The sequence below is a fragment of the Terrapene carolina genome, unplaced genomic scaffold, assembly GCF_002925995.2.
Source record: "Terrapene carolina triunguis isolate 2854851 unplaced genomic scaffold, T_m_triunguis-2.0 Scaffold95, whole genome shotgun sequence".
NCBI classification, from domain to species: domain Eukaryota; kingdom Metazoa; phylum Chordata; order Testudines; family Emydidae; genus Terrapene; species Terrapene triunguis.
Genome location: NW_020664446.1, coordinates 48,457,911 through 48,483,996, shown reverse-complemented (window position 1 = coordinate 48,483,996; position 26,086 = coordinate 48,457,911). Strand labels below are relative to the sequence as shown.

The window sequence follows — 26,086 nt, the reverse complement described above, 5'->3', positions numbered from 1 at the left end:
ATTAGGATAAAGGAAATTATGCACATTAGATATCTCCAGAACTTTGGCTTGACCTTGTCAATGTAATGAAGCAGTCAGACTGGCAGGATGTGGAGTAACCCACTGACCTTTGTAAAACACTATGCCTTGGACTTAGCTTCTAGGTCAGATGCCAAGTTCAGGAGAACAGTACTACAATCATTGTATGACTGGTGCAGTGGATACTCCTCATTCCCACCATTCTGAGGGGATGCTGCTTGCCAGTCACCTAGAGTGAGATCCACACTGACCAGTATTCAAAGACAGAATGGTTACTTACCCTACAGCAGCAGTGGTTATTCCAGATGTTGCAGTCAGTGTGGATCCCACGACCTGCCCCCCATCCCTGTAGCTCAGTCTCCTGAGCTTCAAGTTGTAAGGGAGCTGGGGGAAAGCTCAGCTCCTTATACCTTTGCACAGGAGCCTGAGGAGGCACAGGGGGCATGCGCGGCTCCAGTGGACACTGCTGTTCAAAAGAATCTGGACTCGCACACACAAAGTGCAGGCTCACCTCCAGTGAGATCCATGCAGACATCATCTCGAAGAACCACCATTACTGTAGGGTAAGTAAACGTTCTTTTGCATGTGCTAGCCTTTCTGGGCACTGGGGGATTGCGTATTGCATTACTAGTGACCAGAGTCACTGGACTGTCGCAAAATGCTATTATTTCATAGGATCATTTAAAAACATTTTCTTGGAGAAGACAAGAAGACCTCTGATCCAAGGTCTTCCTTTAAAACTATATGAGGGTCTGTGCCAATGGTGCTTTCACTTCCTGAAGGCAGCGTCTTAGGAAGGCTAGGTTGCCCCAAGCAACAGTCAGCTTTATCTATCAGCGTATTCCATTTCTGGGCAATAAAAGTTTGAAATAGGTCCTGAATCTGGATTCTGACATACTGGATCATTGTGCACTGCTACCCTGGACCCACAAGCCAACAATGAATGAATAAATTATGGGCAAAAAGAAAAATCTAAATTGACTGTAAAGTGCATTCAGGTTGAATAATTCCCTGACCTTCAAGATCATTGAATTCTAAAACAGATTTCAATATAGACAAAGGAAATGTTATTTTAGTGTAGATTAAACTTGCGTCTAAGATATAGAAGGATTATTGTGTCTGTTTCAGATGTAATTTCATGCCTGAGAATTTACATTGAAGGAAAACTGGTCTGGATCACATTAGTGAGGGCCCTGTTTTGCTGTCAGTTTAATTAAATGGAAACTGCTGGCAAGGAGACCGGAGGAGGTTTATAGAAGCAATACTATTTTGATGTTGAAACAGGAAACTGTCTTCCAGTTTGAAAGGGACACAAAAATGAAACCTGATATTCATTCTTGTTTACAAACTCCCAGCTAGTTTACAATGGCCCTTGGTGATAAATTAACTTAAATTACAAGTTATAGATAGAGAGCTTTACAATAGCTGAAGACTTCATAGTTATGAAAACTTTGACCTTTGACAGAGAGATTAGAACTTTAGAAGTTTTTTCCAGACAGTACATTGATCTTCAAAAATAGGCATTTTCCCCTTTCTATTTTATGTGACTAGATTGACAAGATGTGTAGTGGGTGTTCTGTTTGCTTGTTGCAAGTTTGTTGTCAGGCAAAAAAAAAAAAAAAAAACCTTCAAGAACAGTGATTTATCTGTTAACTGTGTTTGGCATGCTGCCTTTTGGCTTTGGTTTTTGAGAGAAACATATTTGGTTACTTTAATAGGCAAAAGCACCGAACTTCACTTGTAGAAAAAATTGTTTTATTTTCCCCTTTTCAGTTCTGTTTATTGTATTATGACATTGTGTGTCGTAATTGTACAGTAATTCTAAATTGGAGTGAAGAATAGTGGAGCAGGGCTTTGGACTCCTTCTTCTAGATGAATTATTTGAGAGCTATTTGTTCCACATGAGTCAGAAAAGTGCCTGAAAATGAATCTTTATGCCTTTTAATAGCCACACTTTGACATAGACTGAGATTACACCAAATGCTTTTTTAAAAAAACCCTCTAAAATTGTTTTATAAAACTGACTTGTATCTACATCTTTGGGAAATTCTAAGCAAAACTTGTGAACAGAAAAGGTGATCCACAATGGGGGAAAAGATGGGCTGGTGCCCTTGATTGCTTCTTTAAGATGTATAAAAAAGGCCTACAAGGTTTTTGACCAAAAAAAAAGGTGTTTCTCATCCCCTCCAATTCTATGCCCCTTTTTGTTCTTTATTTTGGAAGTTATGGGCTTGTCTACCTTCTCTATGGCAACTGGAGAAATAATGAAATTATAAGATAGTAAAAACTGAGCATTTGAGAAGGGGTTTTTAGTGAGATCATTAAAGATGTTTTTTGTTAATGCCTGTTGAATTCTGATGCCTAATGGGCACTCAGGCAAAAGAATGTATTTGTTAAAGATTCAACACCCTTCAGTTAAGGTGTCAGAACTACCAATATGCATTATCTGAGTCCTGCAAGGGTTAAAAAAGCAAGTAGAAAAAGAATTTTTAAAAAAACACTGCAACAACAACAAACTTTCAGCCCTTTTTCATACAACACAGAGAAGCAAAGGGCACAAGCACATTTTAAGAAATCCCTTGCGGGTTATCTTTTCAGTAGTGGGGAAAAGTAAAACAGAAAGATTTAAGATGAGATTTGCAAATTGCTCAGTGATGGCCTAATTCTGTTCCTATTAAATTCAATAGAAGCTTTACCATTGCCATAAGGGGAATAGATGTCTTACCATTGACTTCCGTGGGAGCAGACTTCAGCCAATTTTTGAAAATCCCACTCTGAAAAATCTCCGGGTTAAAGGGCTAGGCTTATTTTCTGTCCTTAACTCTGTAGAGACTATGAACGTGTTTGTGCAGATATGTTTCAGTCATTTCATCAAATGAATTGTTGGGTCAAATGACCCTTCCATTCTGGCATTTGACTAAATGACTAAACTCTGGTCAAATGACTTAAAACAATCACCAGTCATTGAGCATAAAGTTGTTGAAGAATATAGAAAATTGCCACATACTAGGTCAGTGGTTCATCAAGTGCTATATCCTGTCTCTGACTGTGGTGCTGAACTAAACAACCCAAGGAACAAGAGTATTACATTTTATTGCATACTGTCTATTGCAAGATAACATCAGTCATTCAGTAACTGTGAATGCTGTATAGTTTTGAATCACCATGTGCCAATTGTCTGTTCCAGCTTCTTCTGGAAGTAGTTATATCTATTGGTTTTACACTTCTAGCATCCTGAACAGTTCCGTTTTAACAAATCTCAGCCACCAAAGGAAGATTCTTCTTGAACAGCTTCTTCCACTTTCCTGGTCAGTATCAAGCTGGCTACAAAATATTTTCTTTTCCATATCCCTAATGTCATATTCATTTTTATTTATGTTCTTAAGAACCCCAGGAATGTTTCTTAGATTTCCCTGGTCTCTGCCCACTCGAGAAATGAGTTCAACTAAGTTGACTCCCTCTTCACTGGCAACCATTATGATTTGATTGATTTCACCATCTTGCTGCAAATCATGTTTTTGATATTGTCTTCCTTTTTTGAGGATAGTATCTCCCCAGCTGCTACTTGAAGATCCCAATTACTTCATGTTAAACTGCTGCTGGAAACTAAGCCTAATATAAATGAATATTCTGTGGAAAAAACTACATGAACCCTTTAACCCAGACACAAAAAATTGGTAGCTATACAAAGAAAGGCTTTGTAGCAAATAGAGAACCTGATTCTGTTCCTTTTGAAGTCAACTGCAAAATTTTCATTGGTTTCAAGATTGAGCACAGCCAGTGAAAATAAGTGACTGTAAAATAAATTTGTTAGTCTCTAAGGTGCCACAAGTACTCCTGTTCTTTTTGCGGATACAGACTAACACGGCTGCTACTCTGAAACCTGTAAAATAAATGTTTCAGAGATCCCATTGTTCCTTAGTTGCCTTCCTTGAGTCATCGCCCCACCCTTTTCCATCACTCCAATTTCACTTCATCTCCTCTTCTCCTCCTGGCACTCCACCTCTGTCCTACAGTGCTGCTGCCGCTGCTACTTTTCACCCTCCATTGCCTTCATTTTCTGTGTTTGAATGTCTTCCTTAATGCCTCCCCTGCTAGTCTCCACCCAACATCTTTTATCGCTGTCCCAAATTTTTACAAAAAATCAGAGGTGAAGGGGTTAATGATGAAAGGTTAAATTGATTCTGTCAACCTGAGAATCAATCACTTTTCCGTCTGAGCTGTATTTTCTCATTATTGGTACAAGTAACACCTAAGATAATTATAAATGACAGACGTCAGCAGAAGGGGAATCTTTTTCCAGTTAGTTTATATGGTGCATTTCACGGCACTTTGTGTATGGCAGTCTCACTGCTTCTGTGATGGTCTGTTACATCACTTCCATGCCCTGCCACTGTGGGGAGCTCACATTTGCGCTCTTCCCTGGGCTCTGCAGGAAGGTGTTTTATGAGTAACGCAGCAGTGGAGCTGCTGCTGTTTCTGAGGTTAGGGTAGTGATTGGTGCTGTCTTTACTCAGGGCCTCTGCAAGAGCTATGGAAGAACAGGAGGCCGGAATTGGCTGAGGAAACCGCCTTCAGTTTGCAAGGGCCAGGGAGCCCCCCTTCACTAACTGAACCTCTACAGAGAGCCATAGAATAACTGAAACCCGGGGTCAAGAAGGGCCTTGTTCTTCTCTTCTAGGCTCTTTCTCTGGACTAAGGAGCATTGGAGGCCAGGGAAGGGAGCCAGGGGAGCCACCTTCATCCCTCCTTGGACCCCTGCATGGTGCTGGGGATCAATGGGAGCAGGAGGAGGTTCTATATCCCCTAACATCACCAAATGAGATTGATACTGCACAGCATAAATAGTCTGTCTGTGATAAATTAGTAATCTTTTGTGTCACCTTTTGAAAAAAGGGGATTATTTTGTTTAAAAAAGTCGGCGCATGCTGATTAAAGGGGCTCTCCCAGAAACTTTTAAAACACTTTTAAAAATCATTAGTGGCTTTCAAAAAATATATTTCAAGTTGACTCTGTCCCTTCACATTTGAGACATTAAACACACATGGTTCAAGCAGTTAAACTCTGCTGGGTGTTACATGTCTCAAACTGTCACCATGATGGTGGTAGGTGCTGCACATAAAGAGATTTAGTACTTGTCTACGCTGCAGCTGTGGGTGTGACCGCAGCTCATGTAGACATACCTGAGCTATCTTTAATCTAGCTAGCTTGGGGACTACTGAAGCCACAGGAGCATGGATTGCAGCATGAACTAGCTGCCTGAGTATGTTTCCAGGCGGGACTATATTCGAGTGGCTGGCCCATGCTGCAACCCATGCTGCTGTGGCTTTAGTACTATTAGTATCTGAGCTAGCTGAGGTGCATATATGCTCAACCATGTCAGTTTCACCCAGCTCAGCTGGCCAGTTGCACCCTGAGCTAGCCAATCTGCTGGAGTTGACAAAAACGAGGAGCCAGTAGAGTCTTCTGTAAAACCAGCGAGGACAGTCCATGAAAAGAGGGACATTCCCAATTCTCTTACCTATTTGGTGATAAAACTGTGTTGCTCCTTCACATTAATGCATAGTGGGGCATAAGTATAGTGGACGAGAGTCAGAGAAAGGTTGGCCAGGAGGTGCTATATTATTTTTTTTGTGGGGTAAGGGGCAGATTGGTTGCAAAATATTTCACAAGCCTGGGAAAAAATACTCAGATTGGCCCCACTTCTGAGGCAAGGAGGGTCTTGACACATATCCCACCAACACCACAAACATTACTTTGAATGTCAATAGTGCTGCTAGGTATTCTGAGTCTGATCCAAAGACCGCGGAAGGAGTCTTCCCGTTGACTTCAATGGGCTTGGATCAGGGACTCTCTAATTCCAAGCCCACCTTCCAAAACTGAGTTACCCTAGTCATGTTGAAAATTCCTGAGCAATTGTAATGCAAACGTATCCATTATAATCTAGAGTTGTAGGATTCCTTTATATAGCACAGACCATTGTATTGAAAGTCTACAAGTGAACTCTTAATGGAGAAATTGCCTTTTAATCTTTGGCACTGAAATAGTTTATATTTGTGCTTGATATTTTACCTAGAAAGGAGAAAGGCTTTGCCAACCATAATGTTGCTGGGAATCAATGCCAGTAAAAAGCTTTAGTCCCCAGAAAGCAAAATGAGATTCTCATGTAGCTAGTTTATTTTATTTTTTCTTGTATTTTCTAGTTCATGACGGTATGTCAAATAAGTATGTTGATTTATGATTACAGGTATCTTTAATCTATTGGATGCTATAACAAAGCAATGCCAGCTTATTGTTTCTGGCTCCATACAATTATACAATCGAGGTTAGGCATGTAATAAAGCTATAACAGAAATATCCATCGTAGTGGATTGAATTTCATGTCAGAATATTTCTAGCTTCACTCTTAAAGCCACTGTTTGGTTAGAATATGCCTGCTTGGTTTGGCTTTTGAAGAAAGGACCTTTGCTAAATCCAGCTCTAAGCCTAATATGGAGCCACAGCCCAGTGACAACAAAGGAGGACATTTTGACGGCAAGCAGAATATGATAGAATAGAGTAATTATTTCCACTAGAAAATGAGGATCCTGCATTATTTGTACAATAACACAAAGTCATTATTTGGCTACACCACTGTAATGAAACAATAAAGATCATATTTAATTTAGGTATCATTGCCCGAGGGACTTCATGTTTTCTTTCAAGTGTTTTGGCTACTAAAACACATTTAAATTGCTAGTAGAGTTTCCCACTATTTTTAGAGCGAGGAATAAATGGATCCTCCCCTCCTCCCCAGCCCACTTACATGTAGACCTCTGGCATTCCAGAAATCTGACCTTGTTTGTGGGAATGGCTCATTTTTGTAAAATGTAATATGAAGCACTCTTGTGTTTTGATTCCATGAACTAGAGAATTTAATGTTCCAGCTTGCCATGATAAGGATATGATCTGTTTAAGATAGACCCACTAAAGGAAATTAGCTATTGTACTATTCTTTAACATATTGTTTGTATAACAGTTTACTTAGAATAATTTTGAGTAATCTTGAAGTTCCTTTTAAAAGATTTTTTTTTTTTTTTGGCCAAGATAAAAAGTGAAGCTTTAAGATATTTCTCCTAAAATAAATTTCAGACTGCCTCATTTATAGTCAGCATGCCTTGATTACTTGCAGACATACTGGAAATTTACATGCGCTTTTCTCCATTATAAAACACTGATCTGTTCATATCATTAGTTCCCTCATGACTAGAGTTTGGCAGCAAGCCAAGGCAGTCTAAATCTGTAGCTGTAAATCGTGAGTTGAAATAGCAGAAAGTGGATTTGTAACTTTAAAAGTGTAAACAGTTTGGAAAATGAAGTAATTTTAGAGTATGATTGATTGCCTTGAAATTGTACTTTAAATTAGCCCAGGGTCTCCAACGCAAATATACGCACTAACTGCTTATTATACATTTTCACTATTCTGTGGAATAATAGCATTGTTGGTACGCTTCTAAACAATGTATGCTTCTCCTAGAGTGACCTTTTAGGAAATGAATAGTTTTATTGTATGTCCATTACTTTGCCTGAAACAACATTTCTGAGTTATTAATTTGACTTGTTCTATAAATAAAGGATTCAAAATGCAAAGCAGCTGCATTACACAGTGTACAGTTTATCAAACCTATACTTAAACATCACCATTTGAGATTGATAATGCACAGCATAAATAGTTTTTCTGTGATAAATTAGTAATGTTTTGTGTAGGCTACAGTTACTGAAAATTAGTCCTTGAATATTATAGTAGCAAGAATTATGATTACTTTAGCACAAGTGATTAGTTAACATTATGGGGACTGGCACATCACACCCGCTTCTTTCAAGGGCCCTGGTTCACTTAACTGCATAGTAAGAGTCAGAAATACACTGACTGGAGAGTTTCTGGATAAAGAAACACAGGGCCATTGCTGTTACTGCTCTTGTATATACATCTTTTCAGTTCTACAGGGATCTTTTGGGTGTCAATATTCATGTAGCTCCTTTCATAAGAAAAGGAACATAATAGAGATTGTGTGTTTGTACACACCTAGCATAATGGGGTCCTAATCCTGATTTGTCACTATCATAAAATAAATATTTGCTACTACTTACAATAATAATAATGGACCCAGTTTTGCTGAAGCCAGATTACCAGTTTTCCATGATGTAAATGAAAGTCGCATAAATCAACTCTCCTGTCTGAATTACATTAAAGCCTGAAATGTGTAGGATGTTACAGAAAAATAGGGCTTCTAGGAGGCAAGCATTGTGGGGGGAGCTCGGGTGGGCATTGGAACCACCTTGCATTCATGATCTAGACCAGGAGAAGAATTAGCATTGCAACATTCTGAGGTGTTGTAACCTGTGGTAATGTTCATGAACAAATTGATGATTGTAGGCTGAGCTGAACCTGCAGCAGAGGGCAAATTGGAATGAATAGGAAAAGCATGATGGTGAAAAAGGCATATTAAAAAAAAAGAACTTTCAAAGAAAATGTTTAACTCAGGTTCCAAAGATTACTGGGAAAATTCTCTGCGTTGGTGCGCTGGGTAGGAAGGGAAGAGGATGATGGCTCACTGCTGAGCAGGAGCCAGACACTGTGGAGACTCACTGATGCCTTGTCTACTAAGCTATATGACCAGCTGGTGCATCTGCACTCCGTGGCTTCAAGGGCAAGTTCAGGGTGTAGTCAGGGCCCTGGCCCCCAAGTCAATCTGCTTCTGGGTACATAGTTGTTCCAGGATTAAGTACCATTGTTTGCCGTTGTGGGACCCTTTGACAGCAATGTGTGCTGTAGTGCCTGAGGGACAGTGATGCATTGTTGTCATCCCTCACCATTCAAATACCGTGAGTCAGCCTCCCAAAATCATGAGAGTGGCTTAAAAACCAGGAGATTTAGAAATAATAAGAAATGTTGGGGTGTTTTGTGGGGAGGGGAGGCTCTTCAGGTTTTGGCTCCATGAGGTCACATTTTCAATCAGTTCTCCACAACCACCAGGACTAGAAACTTACTTTAAAAAAAAGAAAAGAGTGAGAGAGGGAGCGCTGAGATTGTCAGGTAATCGCATCATGCCAGTAGGCTGGGGCTTCAAACCCCCTCCCACTGACTACCTAGGGACTCGCAGTAAAATCACAAGAGCTGGCAACATTGAATGTTGAAATAAGAATAGCAGGGCAGCTTTGTCTCTAAATGTCCTTGCTATTTGTCTTACCCGGAATGTAATTTTGGTGCAACGTTTCCAATAGTCTAAGTGGCAGCTGGGAAGCAGGCAGAGTTGATGTGGATTGTTGTCTATTTGTTTCTTCTAAAACAATGTTTCATGTTATATCTGCTGCAAATGAAATAGATTGCAGTATAACTGTGGAAAATAGCTGCTTATCTTATAAATTCATTAAACATTCATGGTTACATAAAAAAGAGCAAGAATTTTGTAATGCCCCATTTAAAGCAATAACGAATACCTATCACAATAAGTGCCTACCACTACTTAAAGCAAACACGTAAAGGAGAAGTTATAGTCGCGGAAAATGAATATGCTTATCTTGTATCACTTTAGTTGTGTGAGGCTTCATTTTTGGGATCCAGTAGAGTGCAAGGTTCAGTTCTTTGGCTCTGTCACACAAATGACAGCCAATCCCTTGAGAGCTGCCTATTTGTTCTCCTCAGTTGTTTCCCGGCCTCTAATTGGTCCTAGCACATTGGTGGCAACTTCCCTCACAAAAAGTATTTTTCCATGGTTTATTTCCCCCTTTTATCTCAAGCGTTTGGAATTACATGTGTAAAAGAGTTATAGTTTAGAGGTCCGAGTGGGAGTGGGAGCCAGGAACTGTTGAGAGCTAATCTCATCTCTGTCACTGACTCCTTTTGTGGCCTAGGGCAAATTATTCTGACTCAATTATCTCGTATAAAATTAAGAAAATATTTATCTGTGTACCTACTTCACAGAGATGCTCTGAGGATTAGTTAGTGTCCGTTAAGTGGTTTGAAAATAGACAGCACTATGTATTATTATAACACACTTCAGGTTAATAGATAGTATTTTGGAAGGATTGTCTATTCCTTGGCCTTCCTCTCTGCCAGAGACCAGACCTCACTGTTGCATGAGTTCAACTTACATATGGTATGAATTCATGCTCACTTTGCCAATAGACTTGCCCACCAGGCCCTCCTGGGCATATTTCACTAGAGGGTTCCTACCTGGCTGAAGACTTGGACGGACTACTTGACTAGAAAAAGAAGTTGGGGGAATCTCACCCTAATGTGGGTTCTGATTAACAATTGCTGCCTGCATCCTCCAGGCATAACCAGTCCTGAAATCCTTTTCTCTCTGTCCCTAAGAATGTAAAATGTATGGAAACCTGTATGTGGGGCCATTCCAGACTGTTTAGACACCACAACCTCTCCTCCAATCCGGGAAATTGTTTCAGGGTGCTCTGCAGAGGAGAGGTAAAACCATAGGCGTTTTAGTAGTAGCGGTGCGGGGGGTGCTGTAGCACCCCCAGGTTTTGCGCCCGGGGTCCTGGCCGCCGGCCTCACTACTGCCTAGGGGCTCTGCTGCTGGCCCGGAGTCCTGCTCAGCAGCAGCATCCCGGCCACTGGCCCCGCATGCAGGATCCCGGCTGCCTTACCCCGTCCGCATCCCTCCTCCCAGAGCCATGGCCCTGCTCCTGGCCCCAGCTCTAGGGGGCAGTGAGGGACGCAGACGGGTAAGAAGGGTGCAGCTCAGCACCCCCACTCCAGAAAGTGTTCCAGCGCCACTGGGTAACACTGTAACAGTCCTCAGTTAGGATATGAGGCCTGAAAGATCTCTGAAAGGCTTTCCATGTCTTCTGAAGTATTAGCCAGTCACTTCAGAAGACATGGAAAGCCTTTCTCATTTGAAAGGGCACACCTCTCCTTTCTTAAAGAGCAGGAGAAGAATTCTATCCCAGCTCTCCCTGTTCATCCTCCAGTCTAGAAAAAGGACACTTTCTGATAAGACTCCCACCCCCAAAAAACTGATTTTTTAGAGAATAGCAAATTGTATAGTATGTGCCTGATTCAAAGTCTACTGAAGTCAATGGGAGTCTTTGCATTGACTTCAATGGGCTTTCAATAAGGACATATATCCCTTAACCAGTGGTCTTTACCTCTAGGGCTGACCTAACAGTTTCTTTCGTCACTTGCACATCTTCTCTCACCATGAATTCTTGCATTTCTCTTAAAGATGCCATTAACAATCAAATCAGAAGGGGCCAAGTCCTGGTCTCATTGAAGTCTGAGAGGTTTGCTAGTTTTTTCAATGAGACCAGGACTTGATCCAAGCGGACTTGTCAGGTGCTTATTTCTCTCCATTTGTACATCTCTCAGGGGATGACTAATGTTCAATAACGTGGGAAAACCTGCACGAAATTTTCCAAGGAAATTTAGAAGGAAGTTTTCTAACTTTTAATAAAATTAATACATTTTCTTAACACTTTATCAGATTTCCAGCCAAGTTGTTGGTATTTCATTGCCTGCTCATCAGACACTCTGGTTGTGCTTATTCAGCAGAAACATTCCTTTAAAAATGTGGTTGAGGGCTCTTCTTTTACCAAAGATAAGCTTTAATGGTCGAGAATTGGCGTAGCACAAATCTGCTCTACCTCATCCCCACCCCACTCCCAGCATGCCCCCTGCTCCTCCCAATATACCCCCTTTCTTGGCAGAAGAAGGAATCCAGATGCAGGAGCTGCCCCTTCCTAACCCTGTTGGTGGATGCCTGGAGAGTTCCTTTCCCCAAAGAAATGAGAATGTGTTCCAGAGTGACTTACCACAGATCACACAGGGAGTCTTCAGCCCAGCTGAGAATCAAACCCAGGTCTCCTGAATCCCAGTCCAGTACCTTTTCCCCCTCCCTCATCTCTTTCCTGGATATCCCTTAGTTTTCTCTCAAAATAGTATTCAGTGTTCTCTAAGAGAGGGCAGATGTTAGTTATCTTTTTCCTCTGTTCCTCCTTTTTATTGTTTTCCTTCAAGATAAGGCATTCCTTGGGACATGAGGTCAGACTAGATGATCACAATGGTTCCTTCTGGCCCTATGATCTATGAATTTATGTTCAGCTTCCATCTCATCTTCATTTTCACTCAGTCATGGAGAAGGAGGAGAGACGCTCCCAGGTGGTAGTGGATAACAGACACTTGCTGCATAGAGATTGGTTGATGGACAGAACAAATTAAAGAAAATAATTAACAAGTGGAAATGTGTGATTATTCTTATTTTAAAAACAATCACATTTTCCCAAGATTAAATGCATTTTTCACTATGGGCTCTAAGAGCAGAAATGTGTAATTATGCTGCAAAGGATAACATGAGTTTATCTGTAAAATATTTTTAACAGAGTTTTTGCTTCCTGGCTTGATTTTTTTTTCTTTTCTTTGATTGGATTCCAAAAAAAGTTATTAAAATGTTGCAAAACAAATATAAAAGAATACTGGAGCTTCTTAAAGTTGGTTCTTTTGTTCATATCTGGCAGTTGACAAATTGTCTTGTGCTCTATCTTACCTGTTCTAGTGTGAAAGGTTAACAGAGAAAATGGCTGCAAATAAATTGCTACTGAATGTTGTTGAAGATTAAGCATACTGCGTCTCTATTAAGGATCTCTTTTAAAGCTCTCTATTCATACTCCTCCCTGCATGTCTCTCTAACACTTGTCTGTTACATTATGTTTGGCACACAAGGAAACATTAAATAGAAAAGAAACGCCTGACTGTGGTGTTACTAGACCCTATTATCCCTCTGTCACATGTCCACACGAGAAGGGTACAATATTGGTCCATATTGATGAAGATTGCTGAAGCTTTTACTAACCATCTTCATAGAAAATTGCTAGAAACAAATGAAATTGAAAATAATATTTTTGCAGCTTTGAAAATCTTACGTAAATCAATGTAATGAGACACACTCAGTAAAATGTAATTATTCTCACTTCTCCACGTGTCAGAGAAATCACTCTAGTGAGCTCGTTATTTTTATACAGAGCCAGATATTGCCTGTGTGTTGTAAATTGTAAATCGTGTAAAAGGCAGTTTTTATGTATACTAAATAAATTATACCCTGCAAGAATTAACTGGGTTGTAATTTCATTAAGGGTTTCAAAGAGGGCATAAATGTCAAGAGCAAAGCTTAACTGTTTAAATCACTGAACTGTTTCCACCCTCCACCCCTCATTACGTGTTTTGTGAGAGTGGCAGCTACTGTACTTGCTATTTCAAGGGGGCCAAAGTTCCTCTGACTTTTCAGAATGATAGTGAAAGGGCTCATGCATGAAAAACAAAGATAAGGCTTTTGACTCATACTTTTGGGGGTAGTGGAAAGTGAAGGCACTTCATTATGCCTTATAGGAAAAGGTAGTGATAACAGTCCCTTTTAACTAATGGTGCATAAATATCTGTGTGGGTGTGCGTGTGTGTGTGTGTGCGCGTGTGTGCGTGCATGGGAGAGAGAGACAGACTGTTTCAGGCTGGCAGCATAAGGGCAACATAACCTATTTAATCAAGGGTTGGGACCTCTAAATGGAATTTGGAACTGGTGGTGGGTCTTCATCTTCTCAGTTTCCTCAGGTCAGACATCAAAGACAGGGTACCTGGGGACACCCAGATGTGGCAGAAATGTGTTGTGACTGATCAAATAACTGGCTTAGGAGGTTCTGTAGAAACATTTTGATTTTGGCATTAGAGAAAGGTATACATGTGCCTTTTCCTCAGCTTGAGGTAGGTAGCCAAAACCGTAGCATCTAGTGAAACAGTGTGAAGGGCATACCACAGCACTGGGCATGCTCAGAATGCCTAGACACTGAAAGACAGATGGTTTGAAAACATTAGGTTTTCCATTTTCCTCCCAAAGCCCTGCTACTAAGCCACATGACACTGAGTTACAGCCTCAAAATTAAAGTTGCTCTGTCAGGGCAGGGCAATGAAGATGCTATGTTGCATCCTGGATGGAAGGAGACCAAAACATAGGTTTTTTGTTTTTATTTTTGTTTTTTTAAGTATAATGTATGGCCCCGGTCTTGAAAACACTTAAAGCATAAGCACAACTTTAAGCACATGAGTAGTCCCATTGAAGTCAATGGAACTATTAACATGAGTAAAGTTACTCACCTGCTTAAGTGTTTGCAGAATCAGGGCCTGCATTTAACTGCGGTTCACTGGTGCGTTGGATGGTGTTCAGTGACTGTTGAAAATGGTGCAGTTAAACTGCACTTTGTGAATTGCATTTAACTACAAAGTGCTGGTTCAGTTATGTCTGTGTGAATGATAACACTTATTATCTGGCTGTTCACTGTGCAGATCCCATGGTAGGAAAAAAATGAAATGGTGTTTGAATTCAGTTAAAGCAAAATATATTATTTTTCCTTCATTATTAAAAAGGATTTTTACTGTTTGTTTGCTAAAACTGAAGCAGCTGCCATATTAGGGCATTAGATTGTTTAAAAGCAAATACAGAAAAATAAAGACATTTAGATTACAGTCCATTTAGATTACAGTCAGATTGTTTGATGTCACTTGATTCCTCTTCTTAGCCTCATCATATTCCCAAATTATATTTTACCCCCTTTTTTATTCATTCTTTTCATTATCAGTGTAATTGAAGTGTCTTATCAGTAACCAAGACAACCAGGATAAACATTTCTTTCAAAGCTGATGTACATACAACTCGAATGTTCCATATTACAGAACATTCAATGTGCTAAAGAGAACAGCGAGCCTTTGCTTGGGTCTATTTTCACTCTCCCTTTCCCCCATCTACATTCTCTTTAGAGGTCTTATAAGGCAGATGACAAAACCTTTTGTATCACAGTGTGTGATTCCCTGAAATGATCCATCACCTTGAGGATTTGGGTTGACCCATTCCCAACACTCGTCCTGTAGCTTTAAAAATAGAGAGAGAACAAATCTTTAGTTTCACTTTTGTTTGGGTTGGGTCATACCACTCTAATCTCTTGGGGGAGTGATAGGAGAGCACATCAGAGCCCATTTCTGAACTTGGCTGTACCCTTTGCAAGAGCTAAATTTTCTGCACCCCCAGCTTCTGCTGTGTGGCAGTTACCAACCACTAACTGGGAGATGAAAACTAGGGTCTGAAAAATATCAGACAAGAGAGAAGGAAAATAGCCTCTCCCAGGCCAGAGAGGAGATCACCAAGAAGACACAAAATATAATTCTGTAAAGTGAGGGTGAGATAGGACACAGAAAATAATTTTCAAACAGACTTTTTTTTCCTTAAGAAAGAAAACTCTGGTTCTCAGTGTGTGATTTGTGAGCTTCCAGGGAGTTGCTGGCAATTGTCTGACATGGAAAGTGTGGAGAGTCTTGAGCCAGCTCTCATTTTCTCAGCCTAATTCGCCTGTGGAATAGACAAGAACAACCTAATAGAGTTGTTTGGTTATGCCCAAGGTGAATTTTGCCAATTTCTTTGGTCTTTCTTGGAAGCATGTTAGCTGAATGGTGGATAGTGCATTGGACTAGGAATTGGGAAAAACTGGGGAGAAAATCTTGGCCCCATTCAAGTCAATGGCAAAACGTCCATTGACTAGGTTTTCTTCCTTGAATTCTCTTACTGGCTCTGTCATTTACTAAAATTTGTGACCTTGGATACATTTTATTTAAGCCCTCTCTCAGTTTCTCTATCTATATAATGGGGATAATGGTATTTACTCATCTTTGTAAAGCACTTTGAGGGCTATGAATGAAAAGTGTATATAAGAGCCGAATATTATTATGCTTGTCAGTGAGTCCTCTTCAAATGCTAGAAGCACCTCCTAACCTGCTTCCCAAGATATACAAAAGATTTGGTGGGGGGGGGGGCGGGAGCTCAGGAGCTGCGGTTTTGATTAGCTTAATATTAGTTCATGGTATAAAAAATGATGAGACTGCCTGGTTGGAAACTTGTATAGATAATTCTCTTTTTCAGTATTAAATCTCTTTCATCTTCTACAAAAATTGAATTTATTATTTGAATTCAAAATGATTTAACAAGATAAATATTATGGAAGATTTGATTATGTGGATCCACTGTCAGTCGTTGATCAACATACTCAATTTTGACTCTGTTAAGTAGGACTAGAACAGATCAGATCCAAATCACTAGCTGTAAAATAATGTTCTTCAGCCCCAGGCTTTAAGTACATATTAGATAGTTCTGGGGGTTTTATATGACTGCATTGCCGTGGGATTGAACAGTAGTTTGTCTCCAGTAGATTTGTAAGTGTTTTCTTTCTTTCAGATGTTAAACTAATTTTAGGAACTCTCGGAACTGGTGATGTTCTTACAGAAAACAGAAGGGTTGTGGAAATGACATAAGACTCTGTGAATTAGTCCCCTGTTCTCCTTATGGGGGGAAAAACATCTGACACATCCAGAAAGATTTTGTATGCATTTAATTCTGTATATTGGCCATATATCTTTTCTATTTGAAGTTATCAATTTAAAAATAAAATAGGACAGCTAAATATCCATGGGAAATGATTGTAATGGACAACTTGTTAATGTTGCCATTATATAGTAAACACATTAATAATCACATTATTCCATATATTATAATACATTGCCTTTGTTCTTGATTGTATTAGCATTCAAACAGAGGGGAGTTGCATAAAACAGGGACATGTAAACATGGGTGCCTTTTCTTCCTAAAAGTCCTGTCAACAAAGCAGTATCCCTGTTGTGTGGATAATTTACCCAAATTTATTTAATCCTGAAAACAAAGATTTGCAGGTTCATCTAGCAGGGTTAACTAATTATTTTATTTGCATTTCTTCATGAATTAAATACGATAATTCAAACATTAATATTTAAAAAGTGTTGTAATTAATTACCTAGCCAAGGCATACTAAGTAGTTTTACAAGAACAAATGAAGACAGCAGAAATGAAATGTTAGGCTGGAAAATAAGAGTTCTCTTCAGTGTGCTCCCTCTTCTTTGGGGCTGGGTGGGGGGGGGGAGAGATCACCGGTATGCTATAGAATGCAGAAGATGCTCCGCCCTAATAGCATAGCTGATTGAAGCCTGTGGTGATGAAGTTGAAGTCACAGCTATTTCTTGGGACAAAGGGAAATGGTCCCTATTGCACCCATTCACTTTATGACTACCAGAAAGAACAGCAGTGTGGTGCTGATTAATTCTCCCAACCCAGCCAACAATAACTCGCCTGCAAGGGCTCTTTGGCTAAGAGAAATGTCCTATGTCCCACTGGACTACTCAGAGATTTAGCATGTTATTGATATTGAAACTGCATCAATTGCACACACCTAACAATGGACAAGGAAGTTGTGACTGGATGGTGGTAGAAGGGGCTGGCGAGGAATGGTGGTCCTTATTCACCTAGTGAGTCTGTTTAAAACTCTGCACACCAGGTACCGACTCTTTCTTCTCCCTCCCTTCTCACAGTTCTACTGTTTTTAATAATTATGTGTATAGTTTGTTTATCCCAGTTGGACAGCTGTGTTACGGCTCTTGGATTTTATTGTAGTGGACATGTTCATGGTGTATATTTGTTTTTACTTCCTTTATGGTCTACAGTCATTGGTTTTTGTTGAAACAGCCACACGTGTCTCCATTTCTCATACACGCGTATACTGATTTTACAGGGGGGTAAAGATAGGAGGATAGTGTCCTTCTCTCAAGGGTGGCAGCTCTGTGGTTCATTAGCACTCATGGGGTAAAGCTTTATCATCTTCTCAGATGGCAGATGCAGGTAAGATAGCCACTTTCTGCACAAATATGGGCCTTCGCCTTTGCATAGGGGGCCAGGCTGGCTACTGTGTCACCTACTGACAGTACCAGAAAGGAGAATCAGATGGATGGATGCATCCACTTTGCAGGTCCAGGTGCCCCAGGTGGGGACTTGTCATTTTAACTGGCCTTGGTGACAGCTAGTGACTTTGAGCTAAGACTCCAGTCTCACTGCAGGGCTGTGGGGATGCAGGCTGGGATTTTGAAAGGCGCCTAAAGGAGTCAGGCACTCAACTAGGGTGACCAGATGTCCCGATTTTATAGGGACAGTCCCGATTTTTGGGTCTTTCTTGTATAGGCTCCTATCACCCGTCACCCCCGTCCCGATTTTTCACACTTGCTGTCTGATCACCCTACACTCAACTCCCATTGAAAGTCCTAGTCCCAGTCATTGACATGGCTAGCACTGTCCATTCTTTATCATTAAAAATCTCCCACTTTTTCATCCATTACTGATTCTCTGCTTCTTGTTGGCAATGTAGCCAAAACAATGTATGCAGAAAATGGTAAATAAATTAAGATAGGCATGTCATCCATGAGGCCTTCTTCGTAACAATCTGCAATGAAAGAAAGCAGCTGTGTTAGTGCTCTTCATAGTTTCCTTTGCGGATTATTCAGGAAAAAAGTTTGATGGTCAAAGACTTGCATCTTTCTTTATTTTTGCTGTGCATTCAAAATAACTGCCTTGTTCAATTTGCAACCCATACACCAATGCATCGTCCCACTTTATTTAGTTCCCCTAATACTTTCATTGCTTATCTTATGAAGATCTGTGTTAACATTTATCAAAACAAATGGCAAGCCTGGGACCTTTTAGTAGTTTTTTAGTTAATAAAACCAATCTTCTAGTTCTGTTATGTTAAAAGTACATTATCTTTTTATTACAGACTCTACAGCTCTGTCTGTTTTCCTTCTTGGCAATTTCATGACTGCTTCAGTTGATTGCTGTATAGAGAATTACAAAATCATTAAGGGTGGGGCTTTACCAGCTGACTTACAGTACAAACCATTTCTCAAAATAACCACAACAGTACAATACTGATGTGTAATTTACGTCACAGTATGTTTTTATGAAATACTTTGTGGCATATTCATTTAGATTTAGGACTGAATCTCTCTGTCTCTTTTTAATCAAGCTTTTTACTTTTTAATATTTTCCACTCCTTGCCTTGGCTTGCCTCCAATTTAACAGCTTTAGTGAGAAAAAAATAACTGATATTTTTTTTCAGCAGTTTAACTGTGAGTGTATTTTCCTCTTTGATGTATGCATTTGTGCTTACTTAACTGCCTTGGGGGAGATATTTAGATTTGTGGTAGGATACATTGCACAAAGCTGGAACAGAGAATTGATAAAGTTGATGCACAAGTTTGGAATTTTAAATACTACCAGCCAATTCAAGCTATTGAGTCTTATGCACTAGCACATTTTCCTTTTACAAACGTCTTTCTGTATAATGTCTTGTAATTAGAACAGGAAATCATTGAGTAACTGTAAGATGACTAAGAGCACTTAGACTGAAAGGAAAATTACCTTCCGAGAAATTATATTCACAATTTTTTTTTTGCTTCACATTACAGTGTTGGTAATGATAGTAACAGATGTATGTACTCTTATCTGTATCATTGTTCTGCTTATGTTTTCTGGAATAAAAATCCATTTTCAGTAATATCAGAAATGAATGGACAGAAAATGAGAAATGTCTTATTATGAAAAATATTCTGTGTCACAACAGAGTAGCAATTAAATTGAAACTTCAATATAATTATCAATAACAGTGAAATCTGGAGTTGTGCCATGTACATAAAGTTGGTGCTCAGCCTTTGCTTGGTTGCTAGGAGCACAGTGAAAGTATAAAGCTTAGAGAAAGGAATGTCTAATATAATAAAGTAACAGAAGGTAGCATAAATCATTGTGAGAGCAGTGAATATTGACATTATTTTGCTTAAATTGGGTTGAAACTAGACATTGTCCTTTGAGAAGAGCAAATTCATATTTCTTTTGAAAAATAACTACATCTACTCGGGGAGGAAATGGAGAATTTGTGTTTCTAACATAGGCCTAATACATATTTGGAATCTTTTAAGCAAAAATCTTTAAATGTTTGTTTCTATTGGCATCAAAATGCATTCACACTAATACGATTAAAAGAACTAAAGGGCAAAATACTTGGCAGATTTTGCAGTTGAGGCAATTAGGTGCAGGAAGGAACATGCATACTTTTTCCATCAAGCTCTATAAAATCCTGGTGTGAAGGTCTTTCTAAAGAAAGAAAAAAGCTTACTGATGTTAGAAGTAGATTATGGTGGTTAGCAATAACCATTATAGTCTGATGTTTCTGAAACAAGCAAACAAAAAGCAAGTTTCTGTATATCTCTTTTCTTTCTGTACGTAATTTTTGATCTGAAAGATCAAAAATGGCTGTACTCATTTGGAAAGTCAATGCTGCATAGATTCATTGTGTTTGGTGTTCCCTGAAGCTCTTACAAAGACAACTTGAACAACATGCAATTCAACATGAATGCCAGACCATGCCAAAGCTGCCCCACCGCTTCAAAGAAACTATATGGATTAAATCTATACATATATAGCTAGTATTAGTATTTGCAAAGCATGGGTGGAACTGCTCATTGTAATTACCATTTCTCTACAGAAATCTGTTTTGAACTTGAAATATATAAGTAAATGAAAAATTGACATTGAAAGAGGTTATTAAATATGTAATTATGATATAAGCATAGGATTAGAGTAATTTCAGTTAAGCCTTACAAGCAATGTACTGTAGGTATAATCTTTTACTATGTACAATTCTCGTTATTGAAACTAAAATTAGCTTCAGTAATTTAACGTCTTCTGTTCAATAAGATCTTAATGAAATATTTTTTAAATAAAATTATTTTTCCTTATTTTAAGGGTAAGTGATTATCACAATTTAAATATCAGTTTATAGTAGGAGCAAATTCGTTCTGATTATTTTATACAGACAAGTACAGCCAAATACACTAATGCAATCAGATGACACCTACTAGATTTTGTTGGAAGAAAACTCCTTTTTTTTTCTCGGGGGCCTATTTTGTTAGGGTTAGAGCTACTTCGATTTTCTTTTCTCCTGTGGGTGTGGTTGAAAGAAAATCTTTGTTCTAGGAACACTGTTTGTCTTTCGCTAAACAAATGTGCAGTTTATCCATTCTTTATTCATTCTTAGATTTATCTGTTGAACCTGTTGTGAATAGGGAAGGGAAAAATGCATTACAAAGCATTCTTGGCGACAGTTATTGCATGGTTCGCTTTCCATACAAGTTTGTTTATGTGCTTACGAATTGCATAAGAAGCAAAAAAATAGCTAAAGCAACAAATATGTACAATAACAGCTCTGTAAATGGTGATTTGGCTTTAATTGATGGTATCAGCTTTAGTTAAAATGTCATTCATCAAGCCCAGAATAGCGTACAGAATTCTGTGTAGTGACTTATCATACATTTTAGTGGAAACAAATGGTTTGCTACAAAGACTTATGGGAGGCATATTTATATACACCTTGTTACAAAGGCTGACCACATCCTGGCATAAGAAAAGTGCTGTCTGATCAACAGATTCAATTTACCAATATTTCTATGAAGAGATAGAGCAGCAGTAGCAGGCCTACATTAAACTTTCATTATACCTCAAGGATAGATCATGTGCTTGCTGTCCCTTGAAGATTCTGGCCCCTGATCCTGATTTAGGAGCTCTTAGGAATGAGGAGAAAAGACACATAGAGCAAGGTGCTATTTTCACAATCATGTTGCTGCATAGGCTCACGGGATAAATAAAAAGATCATGACCACATCCTGACTGACCAAAAGGTATAAGTCTACCTTTCTTAGAACAGTCATTCAGATGGTGTGTACCAAAAGATATTACCCATGCATGTAGACAAAGGAATGGCTTTGGTTTCCTCTGTTGCCTCAGGGGGAGAGGAAAAGGCTCAGTGCTTAGAAAAGTGATTGTTTTCAAAATCTGTTCTAAAACTACTACTTTCAGCTTAACATTTAATGTTGATTTTTCAAATAATGCTTTCATCTATAACAGTAGAGTTTTGGAGAAAGTCTAAAGTATGTTAGTATATATTTTTTTCCATATAACCACTCAAAACACTAATTTCATACTTTTTAAAAAGTTCTGTATTCTGCTTTAGAATCTTAATCAAAATTAGCATTACCTGGAGACATGAAGAATAAAATCCTCTCACTGGGAGTTTTACCTTTGACTTCAGTGGGACCAGGATTTCACCTACTGTTCTTTCCAACATTTGAAGTATACTCTTCACTTAAGAAGAAGAAAGGTTATGTGGGTACTGGTAGTGCGATTAAATATTTAATTATCTGGTCGGTGACAGAAATAGCGGCTAGGTTACTCAGTAATGAAGCAGTAGACTAGAAAGTGTAAACTACAAACTATAGCTCATCTCAATAGATATGCATAGAAAGATAGGTCCTCACGTTGATTAGCGGGATCTAAGTGAACATGAATAGAAATACAGCTGGGTAGTGGCCTGAAAAGGTCATAACAATGCTTTCTGTTGCTTCACATGTTCTATCATTTGCTATTACATTTCCCACTGGTTACCAGATGATCAAATGTTATTGTGATATTTCTAAATCAGCTACCTTGATGCTTAATGTTGTTTAAAACATAACAGAATGGAAAACGCTCAATTTTGGATGTTTTCCATTTTGGATCTGCAATTAAGAAGCTATGGAGAAGTTCATTTGACTGCATTGTACTATACATGTGTTTTGTTGAGCTACTACCTTTACAGTTCATGTGAGGAAAGTTATTTCCATCTGGTGGGATTGCTTAGGATCACAGGCATTGCCAGACTGGATCAGACCAATGGCCTGTCTAGTTCAGTATCTTGTCACTGGCTAATACTAGATATTTCAAAGGAGGGTGCAAGAAGATCCATAGTGATCAATTAATTGTTTTTAAAAAGACTTTAAATGGTGTAAAGACTAGTTTAATAAGACTATATTAGGAATTTAGTACAAATGGTCATGAAATATCTCTATTAAAGCATTTACAACAAACTACATGAAATGTGAGATCACTTTCAGAATAGCTAAGGGCAGATTTTGCCACCCTCACTTAAGCCGAGAAGTATCTTATTCCAGTGGTGTAAGGTCAGACTCATTGTGAGTAACAGTATTAGAGTCCAGACCTAAATCTGTAAGAAAAAAAGGTGTCTGAATGTATCATTGTCTGTATTATTGTTTGGCCCTCTCTGTGTTTGAAAAATACTTTCCTACAGAAGATAGAACTTTGAAGGGCAGAGGCCTAATCCTGCTCCCATTTAAATCAATGAGACTTTTGCCATTGACTTCAATGGGAGCTGGATTGTGCCCCAGAAGTGACTGATACATTCCCTTATTTGTTTTTGGGTTTTTTTTTTTTTTTTTTGCATTACCCCTCATGTAATATTAAATGTAATTTATATATTTTTCTTCCAGGTGAGGATGACGAAGATTCAAATCTGCTAATCCTCAGTTATCCACAGTACTGTCGATATCGTTCCATGCTAAAGCGTGTTCAAGACAAGCCATCTTCAATACTAACAGACCAGTTCATTTTAGCCCTTGGGGGCATTGCAGTAATCAGCAAGAACCCCCAAATCCTTTACTGTCGGGATACATTTGATCACCCAACTCTCATAGAAAATGAAAGCGTATGTGATGAGTTTGGTAAGTCATTTTGCAGCTACCTACTTTGTATGACAAGAAAAAGCATTTCCCCCCATTTAAGAGTTTACGTTTCCAAGTGAAAAATGATAATAGAGCGAATCCTTTAAAGAAGAGCAATGCTATTTACATTTGAAGTGCTAAGTACCAAATGTGCTGCCCCCTCACTATTTCTGAGATGGAAGGCTATGGTAATAGGCTTTTATCTACTTGCAGTCTCCATATTACAACTTCTATTTATCACACCCAAGGTTGATGTTATTAGGGTGGAGTACATAGCACAATTATTCAGTGTAAATTAAAGGGACACTTGTTAGGATTTGAAATTACCTACCTTGACAGTTAACCTATACTTTAGCTTTCCCTTCAGGACTCTAGTTTTATGAAGTTTTGTTTTTTTTAAAGGAATCATTGCTGCAACATGCTAAGTAATGCAAAATAGAGAAGACTTTCTGGGTGTCCCATTGTAAATCAGCTATTGCATATCTCTTATCACAGTGCTCATAATAATAATAATAATAATAATGCCTACCCATGCTACAGCTCTTTAAGTTTACAGAGTGCTTTACAGACATTAATTAATCCTCACTCCAGCCCCGGAGGTAGTCAATTGTATTATTATCATCTCTGTTTTACAGGGAGACCAAGTAACTTGCCCAAGGTTTGTAGTCACACTGTTGCTTTCACTGTTCCATATGAAAGTAAAAGGTTAGGACTAGAATTCAAGAGCACCTGACTTCTAACTAGGTGCTCAAACCCGTGGGCCACACTATTTGTTTCTAACAGAGCATAGAAGAAATAGCAACCATACACTATGTATTGGTGCAAACCAAGAATGACGGTCATGGTAACTTCAAGGGTGTGTTGCCGAAGCTAAGAGTTTGATTCTAAAAGTGCTAAATCCTTCCTGTGAATTGTTCCCTTGATTCAGTAGGAGCAGAAGATGCTCAGCAGTTCCTAGGAGGCACTCAGAACTTTGCAAGTTCAAGCCATAAGGAAGGTTTGTAAGATCTGGCCCATTAAGACTGCCAGATTACTAACACTTTTGTCAGATTAACCAAAGTGCCAGAGGATACACAGCTGAATTTGTGGCAGAGTACATGCTCTATGTACATGCTGGGTAACTTCAGTAACTGGTCCAGGGTTATTTCCAGAACAGCTTACCTGTGGTGAGAGAATCAAATTTTATTAGCCATAGCACCAGATGGATGATGCAGCGGATGGCAAAAAGTATTGTTCATAGCATTAAGCATCTATACCTTTGACACATGAAATTCATAAATCTCTTCAAGATAGCGTCTGTTTCTTTTAGAAAGACAATTTATGTTTATCCATTTAGGTCATAATCATGTTTTTCAGGAAATCTCAATAGGGAGAAAATTTCCCTCTGTTTTGTTTCCCAGCATCTACCTGCTAGAGCCTTCTTCCTTTAAAGTTGACATTGTTACTCTGAAGCTGTAAACCCACCTCTGTGACTGGAATTGGGTGTTTCATATATGCAGTGCAGAACTGCTTTATTATAAGACAAAGGACGCCCACTTGTAGGGCCTGATCCTGCAGTCATTAACTCATGGGAGAAATTCTTTCTTCCATGAATGGCAGCACTGAAGTTCGTGATTACATGAGTAAGGGATTGGGCCCTACATGTCATTCACTTTCAATGAAATGTCATAGAGTTTTATTAAACTATTGAACTGAGATATTGGTTGGTATTGGGGAAAAATAAAATGAATTAAATATCTTAAAATCTCGTTCAATGGCACAATAATGTCATCTTCTTCATTTTTATTTATACTGAGATATCCAGAAAGGAATATAAAGTTTGGGTTTAATTGACGATCCTTCTTACATTAGGAAGGTTATTTTAGGCTTTATGGCATTTGGTGAGTGTGCCATCTTTTTTCTGCAGTGTATTTTAATCAGGGTCATTCCTTGATTACAGCTTTGTTGAAATAGTTGGACCTATAATGTAAGTATATCATGGAATATTAGTAATAGGTGAGTCAAAGAGAACTGGAGGGATACAGGAACCACATTTGGTGAACTACAGCTAGTGCCTTTGTTCGGCCTCTGAAAGTTATGCCATTCTCTTGACCTTTGCAAGACAATTATCTGATTATCAAACCGGAGCCAAAGAAATCTTTTCCCCCAAATTAATTAGGTGTATTTGAAATTCGGTTTAATTTAACCAGCAGGTTTTTTAAAAATAACTAAAAGAAAAAGTGGCAGTCTTTGTAAATATATTTACAAAACTAATGATGTGGTAAAATTTGCAAGACCTGCTGTGTTAGGATGTTGCAAACTGGGCTACATATAATTCTGTGTCTGCGTTGTAAAATGTATAGTGTCAGTTAGATTATCTTGGTTGCATGCAGTACACAAAGTGCCTTTTTTTTTTTTTTCCTGGCAGGACAATAAAATGTGCAACACTTTGTTATACAAACTGTTTACACTGATATCATGTAGATTGATGTCACATGTGTAAAGTAATGACTGCTAAATCTAAACAGAGGCAGGGTGGTACTGTAGATAAATGGATTACTCTAAGCTAAGGCACTGGTATTTATCAGTCAAATCTGA

The 26,086-nt window shown here is 38.8% G+C and overlaps 1 protein-coding gene across 1 annotated transcript in view; it reads left to right on the top strand.

The window, feature by feature from the left end:
• The window catches only part of ARID5B (AT-rich interaction domain 5B), a 149,032-nt gene that overhangs the window by 45,131 nt on the left and 77,815 nt on the right, over nucleotides 1-26,086 (top strand). The window contains exon 4 of the mRNA XM_024209651.2: nucleotides 23,279-23,509. Within this exon, the coding sequence (XP_024065419.2) occupies nucleotides 23,279-23,509 (231 nt within the window). The remainder of the gene's footprint in view (nucleotides 1-23,278; nucleotides 23,510-26,086) is intronic.